This window comes from Aptenodytes patagonicus, chromosome 1 (assembly GCF_965638725.1).
Source record: "Aptenodytes patagonicus chromosome 1, bAptPat1.pri.cur, whole genome shotgun sequence".
In the NCBI taxonomy this organism is placed as follows: Eukaryota; Metazoa; Chordata; class Aves; order Sphenisciformes; family Spheniscidae; genus Aptenodytes; species Aptenodytes patagonicus.
The window spans coordinates 86802117-86818562 of record NC_134949.1 but is presented as its reverse complement, the minus strand read 5'-3'; the positions used below and the strand labels follow the sequence as shown (position 1 = coordinate 86818562).

Genomic DNA, 16446 nt, shown 5'->3' with positions numbered 1-16446 from the left:
GCCTGGCTCAAAAGACTTTCTAGATGGTTGCACAGTTCTCTAGCCCCTTGCTGGCTAGCCCTGCAGCTCTAGGGCACTGCTCCCAGCACACACACCTAAACCAGAAAAGGAGGGAAGGTTCAGGAGGAGCTGGTATAAGGCTGCAGGGAAGCCCACCTGTGTATTGTGGTCATCAGGCCCCAGAGCAAATATCTGTAAGGCTCTTTAAGTAAGACTTTTATTTGTGCTATAATCTTCTTAAGAGGAGTTACAGGGCAGGACGGTAGTGGCCAAGGAGCCAGGCAGTCATCAACATATCACTAGGCTGCAATGGTTTCTTCGATTCAATCAACGTAATTGCAGACCTTGGTGTAGACACTGGGATCATCTTTCAGAGCATACTCAGTTCCCCATGACATGATTCCCTGGAGTTTTCTAATGCATACAGCTGGGCCACCTGAGTCACCCTGGAGAGAAAAATTTAGAAGCATTAGCTGATCTCACCTGGAAAGGTTTTGACCTGGTACAAAGAATCCAGGGAATGCAAAGTGAAGTGCAGCAAGTCCTGATATGGGAGTACAGAAAGATAGCATCCCTTATTTGGGTGCACCCCAACAATTCACTGCTACTGCACTCAGTGCCCAGCAGATGTGGCTGGACCTGCTAGTTCAGGTGAAGTCCACCCTGTATCAAAACCCTGCTGGAAGGATTCTGTGTCAGAACAGAAAACCTGGAGATGAGGAGGCCTAAGCACTCTGCCAAGCTCTGACATATACTGTGCAGCCTGAGGCATCCTGGGGTGTGTGACCCAGGGCTCTGTGCAGGCATCAATGCTTACCTGGCATGAATCTTTCCCACCATCCAGGAATCCTACACAGATCATGTTGCTGGTGATCTGGCCTGGGTAAGCTCTTGGCAATTTTGGTTACTCAAAACTGGAGCTCTCAGTCACCGGACAACCTTAGGGAAATTGGCTGCCGGGACAGAAGTGAAAATTATGTTTCATCTTGGGAGTCAGCACTGTCAGTGAACAGAAGGACCTGTAGACCTATATGTGAGATCCATCCAGCAAAGCAGGGCAACCCTTGACCCTTGACCTGCATGAGCAAATGCAAAGGGCATTGTTGATTGAGGCACACTGGCAGGACAGTTTGGGGAACTCACAGGCAGAACATGGAAACACTGCAAAGCAGGAGTGAAATGTACATGGAACTCATGAACCTGGTGGTAGAGCAGGAGAAGTCTGACCAGGTACACACAACATGCACTGATGCTCACAGCCACTGCTCAGTGTGTTTCTTCACCTTGAAAAAGGCACTCGGGACACCCCTTGGCACAGGAACTGGGCAGAGCTGTGGGTTGAATGTCAGCACTGTAGTCCCTGGTGGTTGCCAGCTTGATCAACGTAATGTCATTATCAAGGCTTCTTGAATCATATCTAGGATGGTGAATGATTAATGCCGCACTCCTGACGAGTTCACTGTCTTCCTTCACATCAGTGTTGTACTATCCCATCCTCACTTGTATATGGCTGCAAAATTACCAGCAGAGAAGAGCAGTAGTTAACCATGGGTAGAACAACTTGGTGCCACATGGGGACAGGCAGACACTTGGAAGAGAGTAAGGGAGTGTTGCCCTAATCAAAGGTGTATGTTTCACAGAGCTCTAGGAGCATTATGATTTCATGAAAGACAGAGTCTGGAGAGCCTTGCTAGTTGGGCATCCTGTCCAGTGAATCCCCAGCTGGCAACTGTGACAATGGTGTGAGCATAGACAGATCACTTCAGACACCTAGAGCAATGCTTAGGGAAGGAATATTACATTTCCTATTGCGGAGGAGCATGATCCTTGATCTGTGCTCTCTCTGCAGAGGTATGCCCTAAATTCAGGACAAGAAAGATCCATGGAGAAAGTCTGAAGGAATGAAAAAGAACAAAATAGTAATGGTAAGCCACATGGACATGCAAATGTGCACAGAAAGGCATGTTAGGATGTACAGAAAAGGATGCCAAGAGTGCAGGAATATTGGAAAGATCACGTAATGCAGTGAGACAGAGGGTAGTGTTTCTCCTTTGGTTTCAGATACACCATGCATTGCCACCTTGGATTCTCTTCTTTTGCTGGGCATCATATTCCAAATCTGGTGGCTTTGCAAGATTTGACTAGAATCCAGATATACAACCCAATCCATACTTACGATTCTAGCAGTGAGCAGCTGACAGGACCCACTGGTTGTTGATGAGTGAACTACCACAGAAGTGATACCCAACATTCAAGGACACTGGTAGGGAACTGAATGCTCTGGGCAATTGTAGCCTCCTACAATCTTGTCATCATCAGCGTCCGCAGGAAAAGCAACTGAGAGAAAGAGGATTGAGTTTCACAGCACCAGGTCTGAATCCATTCTCTTAATGTGTAGCAGCAGCCAATGAGCTACACAGGAATTAGGAAGAGCCAAAAGAGTTTGAAACTCCAGAATTCTTCACAACAACTCCTGAAATATACTCCTGAGTTCTTTCTGTGCTACTCTGAAACATGAGGCTTTGCCTTTACCACCCTGAGCCAGGAAGACAACAGAAGAGCAGAAGCTGCCAAAGAACTTCACAAATGAAATGTGTGCAGCCTTCACACTGGCACCTTTACTTCCATGGCACCTTTGGAACAGGTTGCAACAGCTGTGTCATGGGGGAAAGCACATGGTGCACTTCTGTGTAGGTTGAGAAATGGAAAATGGCAACTGCAGTTGAGAGTGTCAGCAGAATTTTAATTTGCTGGTGGGGAGCCAGGGGTGAGCAAGAGAGGAAGGAAGCCCTGGTAGTGAAGAAATCAGAGAGAACATGAAGGCTCTGCAGAGTTGGAGGCTGATGTTATAGCAGAATGTAAGAAAGAACATGTAAGGTATTTGTTGAAACTACTAGAACAGTGATACCCAAAAATTTTTGATCGCATACCCCATCAGTAAAATATTTTTGAGCATGCACCCCCAGTATATGTATGTCTAGTAATTGATAATTATATACATATAATACTGAAGTTCTAATGTTTTCTTCACACACCCCAGTGGATCATCTTGCGCATCCCCAGGAGTTCATGCACCCCACTTTGGAGACCACTGCACTGGACCATCGTAAACCTGCATGGGTCTTCTGCAGAGACAGCCTGTCTCTGACTGTCGATTATAGATGCAAAGAGCAGAAGACGCAAAACCCTTCCCCAGACACCCTCCTGCCTCCAGGAACTGGTGACTGATGTTCCTAGGTCAGATGGTGTGTTTGTCAAGAAGAAAATGTGCATCACAATCAGTTGCTCCCTGGATCAGATTTAAAGATTTATCCAAGCAATAGAGGAACCAGCTATAGGGGAAGGAAGGCAGAAGGGATCTCTGCCTGGGGATCCTTTCTGAGAGATCCTAGTCCCTGAACACAAGAGGGGTCATCTGGAAAGAGATGCTCTGAGGAGTCTTTATCATAGAATCATAGAATCATAGAATCATTAAGGTTGGAAAAGACCTCTAAGATCATCGAGTCCAACCGTCAACCCAACACCACCATGTCCACTAAACCATGTCCCTAAGTGCCTCATCTACTCGTCTTTTAAATATTTTCAGGGATGGGGACTCAACCACTTCCCTGGGCAGCCTGTTCCTACATTTAACCACTCTTTCAGTAAAGAAATTTTTCCTGATATCCAATCTAAACCTCCCCTGGCGCAACTTGAGGCCACTTCCTCTTGTCCTATCGCTAGTTACTTGGGAGAAGAGACTGACACCCACCTCGCTACAACCTCCTTTCAGGTAGTTGTAGAGAGCGATGAGGTCTCCCCTCAGCCTCCTTTTCTCCAGGCTAAACAACCCCAGTTCCCTCAGCCGCTCCTCATAAGACTTGTTCTCCAGACCCCTCACCAGCCTCGTTGCCCTTCTCTGGACACGCTCCAGCACCTCAACATCCTTCTTGTAGTGAGGGGCCCAAAACTGAACACAGTATTCGAGGTGCGGCCTCGCCAGTGCCGAGTACAGGGGCACGATCACTTCCCTACTCCTGCTGGCCACACTCTTTCTGATACAGGCCGGGATGCCATTGGCCTTCTTGGCCACCTGGGCACACTGCCGGCTCATGTTCAGCCGGCTGTCAACCAGCACCCCCAGGTCCTTTTCCGCCAGGCAGCTTTCCAGCCACTCTTCCCCAAGCCTGTAGCGCTGCATGGCGTTGTTGTGGCCGAAGTGCAGGACCCGGCACTTGGCCTTGTTGAATCTCATACAGTTGGCCTTGGCCCATCGATCCAGCCTGTCCAGGTCCCTCTGCAGAGCCTTCCTACCCTCGAGCAGATCAACACTCCCGCCCAACTTGGTGTCGTCTGCAAACTGACTGAGGGTGCACTCCATCCCCTCATCCAGATCATTGATAAAGATATTGAACAAGACCGGCCCCAAAACTGAGCCCTGGGGAACACTGCTCGTGACTGGCCGCCAACTGGATGTAACTCCATTCACCACAACTCTCTGGGCCCGGCCGTCCAGCCAGTTTTTGACCCAGCACAGAGTACACCTGTCTAAGCCGTGAGCCACCAGCTTCTCTAAGAGAATGCTGTGGGAGACGGTGTCAAAGGCCTTGCTGAAGTCCAGGTAGACCACATCCACAGCCTTTCTCTCATCCGCTAGGCGGGTCACCTGGTCATAGAAGGAGATCAGGTTGGTCAAGCAGGACCTGCCTCTCATGAATCTGTGCTGGCTGGGCCGGATCCCCTGGTTGTCCCGCTCATGCCTTGTGAGCGCCCTCAAGATGAACCGCTCCATAATCTTCCCCGGCACCGAGGTCAGGCTGACAGGCCTGTAGTTCCCCGGATCCTCCTTCCGGCCCTTCTTGTAGATGGGCGTCACATTGGCAAGCCTCCAGTCATCTGGGACCTCCCCCGTCAACCAGGACTGCTGATAAATGATGGAGAGCGGCTTGGTGAGCTCCTCCGCCAGCTCCCTCAGCACTCTCGGATGGATCCCATCCAGCCCCATAGACTTGTGAGCATCCAGGTGGTGTAGCAGGTCATTGACTGCTTCCTCTTGGAGTATGGGGGGTTCATCCTGCTCACCGTCCCTGTCTTCCAGCTCGGGGGGCCGAGTACCCTGAGGATAACTGGTCTGCCTGTTAAAGACTGAGGCAAAGAAGGCATTGAGTACCTCAGCCTTTTCCTCATCCTCGGTGACAATGTTCCCCCCCACATCCAATAAGGGATGGAGATTCTCCTTGGCTCTCTTCTTGTCATTAATATATTTGTAAAAACTTTTTTTGTTGTCTTTAACAACAGCGGCCAGGTTGTGTTCTAGCTGGGCTTTTGCCTTTCTCATTTCCTCTCTGCATGACCTAACGAGATCCCTGTACTCTTCTTGAGTCGCCTGCCCCTTCTTCTACAAGCGGTAAACTCTCCTTTTTTTCCTGAGTCCCAGCAAAAGCTCCCCGTCCAGCCAGGCCGGTCATCTTCCCCGCCCAATCTTCTTACGGCGTACGGGGACAGCCTGCTCCTGCGCCTTTAAGACTTCCTTCTTGAAGATCGTCCAGCCTTCCTGGACCCCTTTGCCCTTCAGGACTGTCTCCCAAGGGACTCTCTCAACCAGCGTCCTGAACAGGCCAAAGTCCGCCCTCCGGAAGTCCATGGCTGTGGTTTTGCTGCCTCCCCTCCTTACTTCACCAAGAATTGAGAATTGTACCGTTTCATGGTCGCTAAGCCCAAGACAGCCTCCGACCACCACATCTCCCACCAGTCCTTCTCTGTTTGTAAACAGCAGGTCGAGCGAGGCACCTCCCCTGGTAGGCTCACTTACCAGCTGTGTCAGGAAGTTGTCTTCCACACACTCCAGGAACCTCCTAGACTGCTTCCTCTCTGCCGTGTTGTATTTCCAGCAGACGTCCGGGAAGTTGAAGTCCCCCACGAGAACAAGGGCTAGCGATTGAGAGACTTCTGCCAGCCGCTTATAGAACACTTCATCCGCCCCTTCATCCTGGTTGGGTGGTCTATAACAGACTCCCAGCAGGATATCTGCCTCGTTGGCCTTCCCCCTCATCCTTACCCATAAACACTCAACCGTACCATCATCACAATCGTTGAGCTCTATACAATCGAAACACTCCCTAACGTACAGGGCCACCCCACCGCCTCTCCTTCCTCACCTGTCTCTTCTGAAGAGTCCATAGCCATCCATTGCAGCACTCCAGTCATGAGAGTCGCCCCACCATGTTTCTGTGATGGCGACTAAGTCATATCTCTCCTGCTGCACAATGGCTTCCAGCTCCTCCTGCTTGCCGCCCATGCTGCGTGCATTGATGTAGATGCACTTGAGCTGGCCTATCGATTTTGCCCCTAGCATCGGCATGCCACTCCTAGGCTCATCTGTAGTGAGCCTGGTTTTATCCCCTTCCCCCTTCAAACCTAGTTTAAAGCCCTCTCAATGAGCCCTGCCAATTCATGAGCCATGATCCTTTTCCCCCTGTGAGATAGCTGGACTCAATCTGTCGCCAGCAGGCCGGGTGCCGTGTGAACCTCCTCATGATCAAAAAAGCCAATATTTATGTTGCCTTAGGAAAGCTAGGTGTTTTACTCCCAAGCAAGCCCCTTCCAGAACTAGGAACCATTAGGGCAAATGTTCCCATGATTTAAGCCCCATCCTCGCTTCCCATCTCAGCCTGAACAAGAGCAATGCAGCAGCACTGTCAGATAAACCCACCTTCTAACACATATCTTTGTCAGGTCAGCCCTGACCTGACCCCTCCCATCCTGCTGAAAAGGGGCTGAGCTGCTCCCAGGACCCCCTCTGTGCTCCAGCAAAAGAAGGGATGAGCTTGGGTAACTCTCCAAACTTTCTTGCAGGACTTTGGCAGCCCTGACTATCCTTCTCTGGGTCACGGGAAACACCCCGGCAAATGGGTGAGAGTCCAGAGGGCTCCACGCTTCTCTTTGGTCTCTTACTGGGGTATAGGAGCAGGGAACTCTCCAACACCAGGCAGTTCCTGGGGACAAGGGAGGTCAGATGAGGTGTCTTTCAACCTCATAGCCCTCAGTGGATTTTTCTTCCACAAATGTATCCCCTCATTTTTTGAGTCCGTGTAAACCTTTTGCATCCACAAAAACCTGTGGAAAGGGGTTCACAGCTTTCCTAAAAGAGGAGGAATTGTCCTTTGCTTGTTTTGAACCTGCCAGACCCCCTAGCTTTGCTTGCTACCCCCTAATTCTTGTACAGGAAGAGACAGCAAGCAATCCATCCTTCCCCAGTCTCCCCAGGCCACTCATCATTTTACACACCCCTGTCATGTCCTACCTCCTCTGTCTCGCTAGGAGGCTGAGAGTCCAAGTCTCTGACACGGGTGGAAATAGAACAACAACAGAATGCTGTGCCATTGGGGAAAGAGAAACACAGGCAGAGAGGACAAGGCAAGAGGCTGTGACAGAAAGTTTGCTCAGGTGTGGAGAGCTGGAGGATCAGAAGCTTTGGAGAATGTACCAGGTGCTCCCAGGCAGGAGAGACTTGGGAAGAGAGAATCAACGGTCGCTCCACCACCATGCTCTGAGAGATGTACAAGGACTAGCCTCAGAAACTCCTCCACTTCATGCTCCTGGGAAGCTTTATCTCTGTCAGCCCATGGTCTCGCCAGGTTTCCCTTTCCCAGGATCTTACATCAGCCTGGACAAATGTATTTACTTTATCTGGGTCCAGTGATGATACAGCTGACTGAAATACTTGAACTAGGAACACGGATTTCTAGAAATGCAAGCTGCCATTGTTTGTCCATTGATAATATCTAACACAGCTGCCCTCCATTCACCAATCCTCCTCCTTCCCGTGCCCCTGGGGCAGCCAGCATTCTGCTGCAGCATCGTTGCATTACATGAGAGACTTGTTTGCAGCTGGAGGTGTACCCCCCCACAGTGTATTTCTTGAAAGACCCTGAAAAAAACCCTTACAACGGGTCTGTGGAATGTTCAGCAGCATTGAGCAGAAGAGGGTATTTACATTTCAGGTAGGGATTCGTCATCTTAAAGAAAGGAAGGAGGGGTGGGAGGAGGTGTTCCAGTTCCAGCCTGAATGCAGAGGAGTCTGTTCATCCTTCACAGCTCTCACTGAAAGGCCTGAAGGGCTGTTCTGAAGCAGTCCGTCTGCTGGATGACCTCTGAGTTGTGCATCACAAACACCCCGTTTGCCTCCATTTGGGATCAGTTTGCTCCACGAGCTGCCCTGCTGGCATGCACCCTGGAGTTCTGGGATTCACGGGAGCCTCTAGAAGGGGCCCCTGAGAGGCAGGTAGGAGAATGGGAGGGACTTGGGTGAGGTATGTTCACTAGATGTCTGCCATCAAGGACTTAGGAACACAAGAACCACAGGAACTATGACCCAGGACTTTTGCCGTGAGCTCTGGCAGTAGCCTGGGAAGAGGTCACTAGTGTCCTCCTGTTGACTCAAGCGAGTAGCATAGAGAGTATCAGAGAGACCTTTTTCGTCAGGGAGATTACCAGCCAGCCCTATATGATGTCTTTCCTGCTGTTAAGAACAACTGATCAGTTAAAGATCAGAGTAGATTAAATAAGTAACAAGGGAAAACAAAAAAAAGTACCAAGATAAAGGCAGGTATGGTCGAGCTTCCCAATTCAGATGCTGAATTACTGGATTTTCCTGAAATTTGGGTGGCTACAAAACCAAATATTAAACCCTACGAAAAGAAGGAAAAGGAAGATGTCCTTCATAGCCTGGGTGTTACCTAATAGGTTATTAGAGTTATATCTCAGGAAAAATAATGTTTTAAAATATCTGATGACAGCCTGTCTCTATGCCAATGGCATGTTTTGGACAAAGAAATTATAACTCCACAGAGAGATCAAATTATACACTGCTGTAGATAAGGAATTGCTCTTGCTCTGCTTAGTTATGATGGGATTAGATAGCTTTGGTAACTTTTGCCATGCTTAATCCTGTTACGGATCTTTCCCTTTTCCACAGCAAGCTTCTAATCCTTATTGGTTTCTCAGGATAAAACATGTTTGCAAGAAAACTGTGCACTGATACCAGTTTAAAGCCCAAGACAAGTCATGCAGCTCCTTGGAGGAGTCCCTGGCCTTGGTCTTGCCCTTTAACATGAAGGAAAATTTCCATCTGGACAGTGCCACTGTGTGTACCAGTCCTCCAGGGCTCTCAAAAAATTGGTCAAGAAATGGAGTAGAAAGATTATTCCCATTTAGTCTCTCATGCCATTTCAGCATCTCAAAGCATATGACTTCTGTTTACAGTCACTTGAGGTTATCCCATGTCTTTCAGGAGCTAACATGATGAAGTTGGCAGCTGCTTGGAAAATGAGTATTCATCAAAACAACTAAGCTTCAGCAAACTCAGCATCATGACAGAAATTATCACTCTTTCAGAGAGGGATTTCGGAAGATCTCATTATTTGTGTTCACAGTATTTTTGTTCGTATACATTACATCCATAAACATCAATGTTATACTGAAATTCTTCTGTGGCAAAAATGAGTCTCTATAGAACATTCCAAAGCTAAGTAAAAAACGTGGTTCGGTACTTAGGCCGATATTGTCATATAGGTTAGGTGAGAGACATTAGGAAAGAGAGAAATCTTTCAAAGAGATACGGTGCGCATTCCCACATTTGAACAATTTAACTTGGGAGGTGGGGGGGGGCACAGAATAGGGTTTTTGTACCCACTTACTGAAATTACTTTTGAATAATTTTATTTGGGAAAACACTGTGTCCTATATGATAGAAACACACACACACGTTACTCAAGAAAAGGAATTTGCTAAAATAAACTTAACAACGCTGAGACGTTTTCGGTTTGTTTGTTTGGTTGTTTTTTTGTTTCCCAAATAAATGTATAGTATCTTACAGTCTGCTACCTACAGTATTCAGCTTCCGGTAAAAAATATGCATTTTTAAGAATGACACCATCAGTGCAGAGGAATCTCAAAGGGGTTTGAGGGTTGCTCTCAACAGGTGCTGCGTATAAGAATGAGACAGGCAAACAACTACACATCTTCCAAAGCCCAAATGTATTTTTAAATTGAAGGCTGCCCTCTGAAATAATTTAAAATAGCTCTCTATCTTAGGAAAAGTTTATGATTAACTGATGTGTTATTTGTACTTTCCACCAGTGCCTGTTAATGCCCACATTTGGATCTTCAAATTTTCCACTGTGTACTTTTTGTCTGGAGAAAACCTTGGACTAGAGATAAGGCCATTTCAAAAAATGTATTTCTAGCAGCTCACGCTTCCAGTCCACCAGTCTGGGCTTGAGGCTGTGTCAAGATCATGAAATACATACTGTTTGTCACCTTTGTTGGTGTGGCTGGTGAGTATATTTTTTTACTTCTATTTTTGTCATTTATAAGGAAGCTCATTTTCTGAGCAAATTTGCAAGGTAGTCTAGTGCGGGAAAGTGAAGTCCCGTTTCAGCTTGCAAAAGTTTTAAGGCAGAGCACTGCAACTTCCTTTGCCTGCTGTCTGTTCATAATTGCTTGTGTCACAAAATGGGGAATGAATGCCTTCGTAAGGGTTCTTGACCCAGCAATACTGAAATGAGTCCATAGCTTCAAAAAAAGCCTGTCTCTCTCTTAAGGACTGTGAAATATAAAGATAACACCTCTGGCAAAGGAAGTCCTAAAGCTGCTGTAAAGTTTTGGACTATGGGCGAGTGCTTGCCCACCACTGCTACCTTGAGTTTTTCTAGAAGTAGAGCCTACAAGTGAGATGCTTCAGTCAGTCACAGAGGCACAAGATTCCTTATGCCAAATGTTGACATATTCTTATCTCCCAGTTGCCTTCCCCATCAACGCTGATGATGATGATGACGACAAGATCGTGGGAGGCTACACCTGTGCAGAGAACTCTGTCCCCTATCAGGTGTCCCTGAATTCTGGGTATCACTTCTGTGGAGGTTCCCTCATCAACAGCCAGTGGGTCCTGTCAGCTGCTCACTGCTACAAGTCGTGAGTGGAAAAAAATATATCCTTCCATAACCTACTTCTTTCTTCCAGTTCACTTCTAGCAGGAATTCTGAGCTGTGAGATCCAAATATGTAAGTGACTCCGTTGGTGGCTCGTTCAGGAAGCTGGGCTGAGGCATCATAAGGGGTTTTCCACTTCTGCAAATGTTTCTGTGAATGCAGAGCACTTTCTGAAATGACAATGTGATAATCTAGCAATGAGTTATGGGCTGTGATTTCTTATAAATTGCATTAATCTTGCTAAAACTTAGTCACTGGAGAACAGGAAGAGGAATGAGGTCAGGGTGACAGCAGTTTGCCTTTTTCCAGAATGTTTGTATAAAGCACTGTTATATATTCAACTTGTCCCAGCTCAAATAAATAAACCTGCAGAAATTCACCACCTGTACTGGGAGTGGGTAAGATCTCAGTGTGGATCCCCAGGACTTATTGCTGGACAAGAAAGATAACCTGCATGAAAACAGCTACTACGATAGCCATGTTGAATCGAGTGCCTATGGTGACAGGGAGGTTCCTCATAACCTGTCGGTAGCGGTAAAGTATATGCCATTCCTTCTCTTTTCCAGTCGCATCCAAGTGCAGCTCGGGAAGCATAACCTGGCACTCACAGAATCGACACAGCAGTTCATTAGTTCAGCTAAAGTCATCCGCCACTCTGGCTACAGCTCCGCAACACTGGACAATGACATTATGCTCATCAAGCTTGCCAAACCAGCCCAGCTCAACCGAGCTGTCCAAACTGTTCCTCTGCCTACCAGCTGTGTGGCCACAGGCACCACATGCCTAATCTCTGGCTGGGGCAACACACTCAGCAACGCCAGTGAGTACTCTGTGGGAATGTATAGCATCATGAGGGCCCGGGAGACGCTCTAAGACCTCACGGTTAACTCCAAACAGTAGAGGGTAAAGCACAGAGAAGTGCTGTGGGACAGGCCTTTTTGAGTGATCAGTCTGTGTAGGACAGTAACCTTTTAACTGCTTTAAAGGCAAGCCTCTATGAGGTCCTTCCTCTCGTTCTGTGTTACAAACACGGAATCACTTAAGTCATCCATGTGCCGTTCACCAGGATGTTCACACTGCCATAAATTTTGTGGCCTGGTGCTATCAGCTGTACGGTACGGTGCCAAGCACTAGCAATTTAACTAATGTCAATAGAGTTGTCAGATCTCTGAGAACAAGATCAAAATCTGTGATTGTGGATCTAAAATTACTACAAGAGAGCTCCATTCTCTTACACCAATGGTCAGAGGTGCGGATGGTGACTGGTGTCTAATCCACCGACGACAACTAAACCTGCACCAGAGGAGAGGATGGTTTCCTGAGGCCCAGGTTTCCTCCAGCATGTGTGCTACAGGAGTAGCTCTTAGCTCCACACTTGCCAATTGGTGATTTTCTAGGTATCAGAACAATTAACGTGGCTACAGTGTAGAACGGTGGACCCATGGGTAGAATCTGTTCCATCTGAACAAAAGGAATCCATGCTGCGATTACTGTTCAGAGGAAAAATGACGACTGCTAAACCAGGATGTTCAGTGATTACTTTTCTGCTAAGAAAGATCTTCTCAGGGCTCTGAAATGAACTCAGAGGTGTCGTCAACCACCTCTCCCTATTTTCTTGTAGATTCATATCCAGATACTTTGCAGTGCCTGAAGGCTCCTGTGCTCTCCTCAAGAAAATGCACCGAAGCCTACCCTGGGAAAATTACCAAGAACATGATATGTGTAGGATTCATGGAGGGAGGGAAAGATTCCTGCCAGGTAAAACATCTGCCTCTCCTTTCCCATATGTTTCTCTCCTGCCTTTCGCCAGTAGAAGAGGCCGTCATATTAGAGAATCTGCTATACTCACTGCGCTGGCACGTCTGAATGTTGTTCTTTTGAACGACAGCGGAGGCTTAGGGTGAAAGTTGCTTATTGAGCGAGGCTGGGTTTTTTCCCACTCAGTTAGTCATTGTCCCTTTTTTGAGACAGCGAATACCTCTGCCCTAATTCTCCACAAGCAGACTACGCCACCCTCTGCACCTTAGGCTATTGAAAATGGAGGAGTGCTGCACCAGAGAGTCAACAGTAATCACGGTGACTTTAGAGCTTAGGACACAAATGTTGGTTTTGGAGTCACCGAAAATGAAATAGCCAGTATACCAAGAACCAGGCAGTCTGGAAAATGAACACACCTGACAATTGCTCTGCATTTTACATGTGCCTAGCTCCACCTGACAATTGCTCTGCATTGTACGTGTGCCTAGCTCCATGGAAATATTTGGCGGAATAATGTTTAAGACACACATATCCTAAGCGTCTGCCAAGGACCGCATCTGTCAAAAATAGGTGGCTTACTCATCCTTAGCTGTGGTGCCCTTGGAGCTAAAGTAAGGCACAGTAGCATCAGGTGTAGAGTGGTAATCAGAAATTACCTCTGTAGAACTTCTGCGTAGAACAAGCCCAATGGAGCTCCCTCGAATGTCAATGATTTCTGGGATCTCTGGCTCATCGCTTACGCTGGTACCATTTGCTGACTATCCGTATCCTTTACGTGCACAGGGGGATTCCGGCGGTCCAGTAGTCTGCAACGGGCAGCTCCAGGGCATTGTTTCCTGGGGTATTGGATGCGCGCAGAAAGGCTACCCCGGAGTTTACACCAAGGTTTGCAATTATGTCTCCTGGATCAAAGCCACTATGTCTGCCAACTGAGACACTCTCATTCTATGTCACCTGCTTTTTCTCCTCGTCATTTTCTTCTGTTTTGGGACCGGACATACAAAAATTATCAAAAAATAAAGACTTTCAGGCACCCCTTCTTTGCGCAATGTTTCTCTGGGTACTTCCATAGGCTATGATATGGGGGACAGAGGCAGGGAATGTCACTCTGGGGAAAATACTTAATATTTGTAGTGCTTCTCAACTAGCAGGATCTTGGAACATTTTGCAGACTCACCTTCGGGAGTCTTTCAGTCAGTTACAGGCAGCCGTTTCTGGAGCAGAACATCTTTTCTGTTTATCGGCATGTACTCAGGTGCTACAAAACTGCCCAAAACAGCTGAGAGAGTGCGCTGAATCACACAGGCGGCATACTCCTACTGTAGAAAACAGCAGGCAGCAACACAAACGCTCCCCATCGCCCCCGCTCCCACCCCCCACAATACGACTGAACATTGCCCTCCCTGAAAGCTCTACTTGGGGAACGGAACAACCTCTTGCTAGGGCTCGTTCTCTTCATGTACCAGTGCCACTGGGGCTGCTGCCTATACCTTTTTGCTCAGTTAACTGGTCGTGCTGGGCTTGCTTCGTTTTCCTGGAAGAGTCAAAAGGACAGAGATGCTCCTGGTTTTAACTCCTCCTAACCCCAACTGGCACTGGAATTGAAAGTCCATGAAAAAGCTGCCAAAGTTGCCAACGGGCTGTGTAGCTGTCGCCTAAAAAAGAAAAGGGAAATAGAGAGTTTGAGTAAAATAAAAGGATAGAAAAAACAGAGAATAGGTGAAATGGGGAGAACTGCAAAAGAAATCCGACACGGGAGGAAAGGGAGGGAGAGCAGAAGAGCAGGGCATGAAGGAACAAGTGCTGTTTGCCTACAGAGAGGTTTGTGCCCAGCTCTCTCAGATGCTTTGTCACTGAGCTATTTCTTAGGAGAGTAAAAGGTGCCTGAGTCATTGAGATAGGCACAATATACGAACAAGATCAGACCGTAGCTTTGTGTCCCATTGCTCTGGACGCACTTGCTGAATTCCTTCTCAGCATCTGCCCTTTTCCAGAAAAAAAAAAAAATCCCTGGGCTGTAGCCTGGCATCCTTCCCTTCAGCCTGTTTTCACCAGGAGACAGAGTTCTTATCTGGGAGCAGTTGAAAGCCACGGGTCCCTGACCTGTGACTCCCCAACCCTGTCTCCCTCCCTGACCACCGTGAGTGGAGGGTGGTTGATATCTTTGCCTGGTATGTTAGGGGAAAGGAGAAAAAAAAGTTGGAGGACAGAGGAGAGGATGTCATGAAAAGATGACGAGATGAAAATGGGGGGGAAAGAAATACTTATATATCATCAGGCAGAGTGCATTCTCAAACATGACAGACAGGGATGTTGAGAAGAGTAGTCTGGCAACAGTCCCAGTCCTCCGTCACCGTCCCCCCGATGTGTCAAGGTCTCCAGTGGGTAAAGAAGAAATTCCCCTTTCCAGATTATAGGCCATACTTGATTTTCAAACTGTTGGAATATCCTCACAGGATCTCCCCTCTTACATGGCTGGAACATCGCTAATGCTTGCGGTGGACAGTGCCACGAAGAGGTCGCTGACAAAGTAGTTCCCTCCTTTGTGCTGTCTAATAAGAAAAACAGACATCTGCAGAGCACTGAGATGCGAGGACACTATTTTTCTTTCTCTCGCTCTCTGCTGACATTTCCACATACTGCTTTTATCACACAGCTCTGCACGAGAGGAGTGAGAGGATTACAGAGCTGTGAGCCCTGATTGGAGCCTGAGGGTCAACAGGGCAAAGTGCCCTGTGCTTTCTCTATTTTTCTCAGGAAAAAGTCCGGTGGGATCAAATGCAATGTATTTGAGTGCACATATGAAGGCATGCAAACCTTGCACAAACCTGGCACGGCAGGAAGGGAAGTAACCAAGTGGCAGCAGCACTTAACTTCTGCACTTAACTTATGCCGTCGGAGTTGGCGTAAGACAGCAGGAAAGAGCGGAAGGAAGTGGCGTGTACGGCAAACGAGAGAAGGAGGTGGCGGCAGGTGTGTGACATGAGAGGAAGAGTCGGCGCTGGAAGGCGGCAAAGGCGAGAATATGGCGGCAGGTGAAAGAAAGGAGAGGAGGAGTCGCGGGGGGAAGGCAGCAAACGAGAGAAGGTGGTGGCGGCAGCAGGCAGCGCGAAAGAAGAGGAGGAGTCGGCGGTGGAAGGCGGCAGCAGGTGAGAAGTGGGAGGCGCCGGCTGACGGATGTGGAGTAAGACGGCAGCAAAGAGCAGAAGGAGGCGGAGACGGCGGCAGAGGCGAGAATATGGCGGCAGGTGCGTGAAAGGAGAGGAGGAGTCAGAGGTGGAAGGCGGCAAACGAGAGAAGGTGGCGGCGGCAGCAGGCAGCGCGAAAGAAGAGGAGGAGGTGGCGGTGGAAGGCAGAGATAGGCAAAGAGAATGCGGCGCTGGATGACGGAGTCGGCGTAAGACGACAGGAAAGAGCGGAAGCAAGCGGTGTGTGTGCCAACCGAGAGCAGGAGGTGGTGGCAGGTGCGTGACACGAGAGGAAGAGTCGGTGCTGGAAGGCGGCAAATGCGAGAATTAGGTGGTAGCTGCGTGAAAGGAGAGGAGGAGTCGGAGATGGAAGGCGGCAAAGGCAAGAATATGGCGGCAGGTGAGTGAAAGGAGAGGAGGAGTCGAGGGGGGAAGGCGGAAAACGAGAGAAGGAGGCGGTGGCAGCAGGCAGTGCGAAAGAAGAGGAGGAGTCGGCGGTGGAAGGCGGCAGCAGGCGAAAAGAAGGCGGC

General features: G+C 48.3%; 1 protein-coding gene and 1 pseudogene across 1 annotated transcript; one reads left to right on the top strand and one right to left on the bottom strand.

The window, feature by feature from the left end:
* Positions 1 to 299: 299 nt before the first annotated feature.
* LOC143155832 (trypsin II-P29-like) lies at positions 300 to 2383 on the bottom strand (annotated as a pseudogene).
* A 7893-nt stretch (positions 2384 to 10276) lies between these two features.
* On the top strand, positions 10277 to 13742 carry LOC143155831 (trypsin I-P1-like). The gene is made up of 5 exons (XM_076328807.1): positions 10277 to 10316; positions 10782 to 10953; positions 11537 to 11790; positions 12592 to 12728; positions 13512 to 13742. The coding sequence occupies exons 1-5, from the start codon at positions 10277 to 10279 to the stop codon at positions 13659 to 13661; spliced, it is 753 nt and encodes a 250-aa protein (XP_076184922.1). The 3' UTR covers positions 13662 to 13742.
* Positions 13743 to 16446: the final 2704 nt, after the last annotated feature.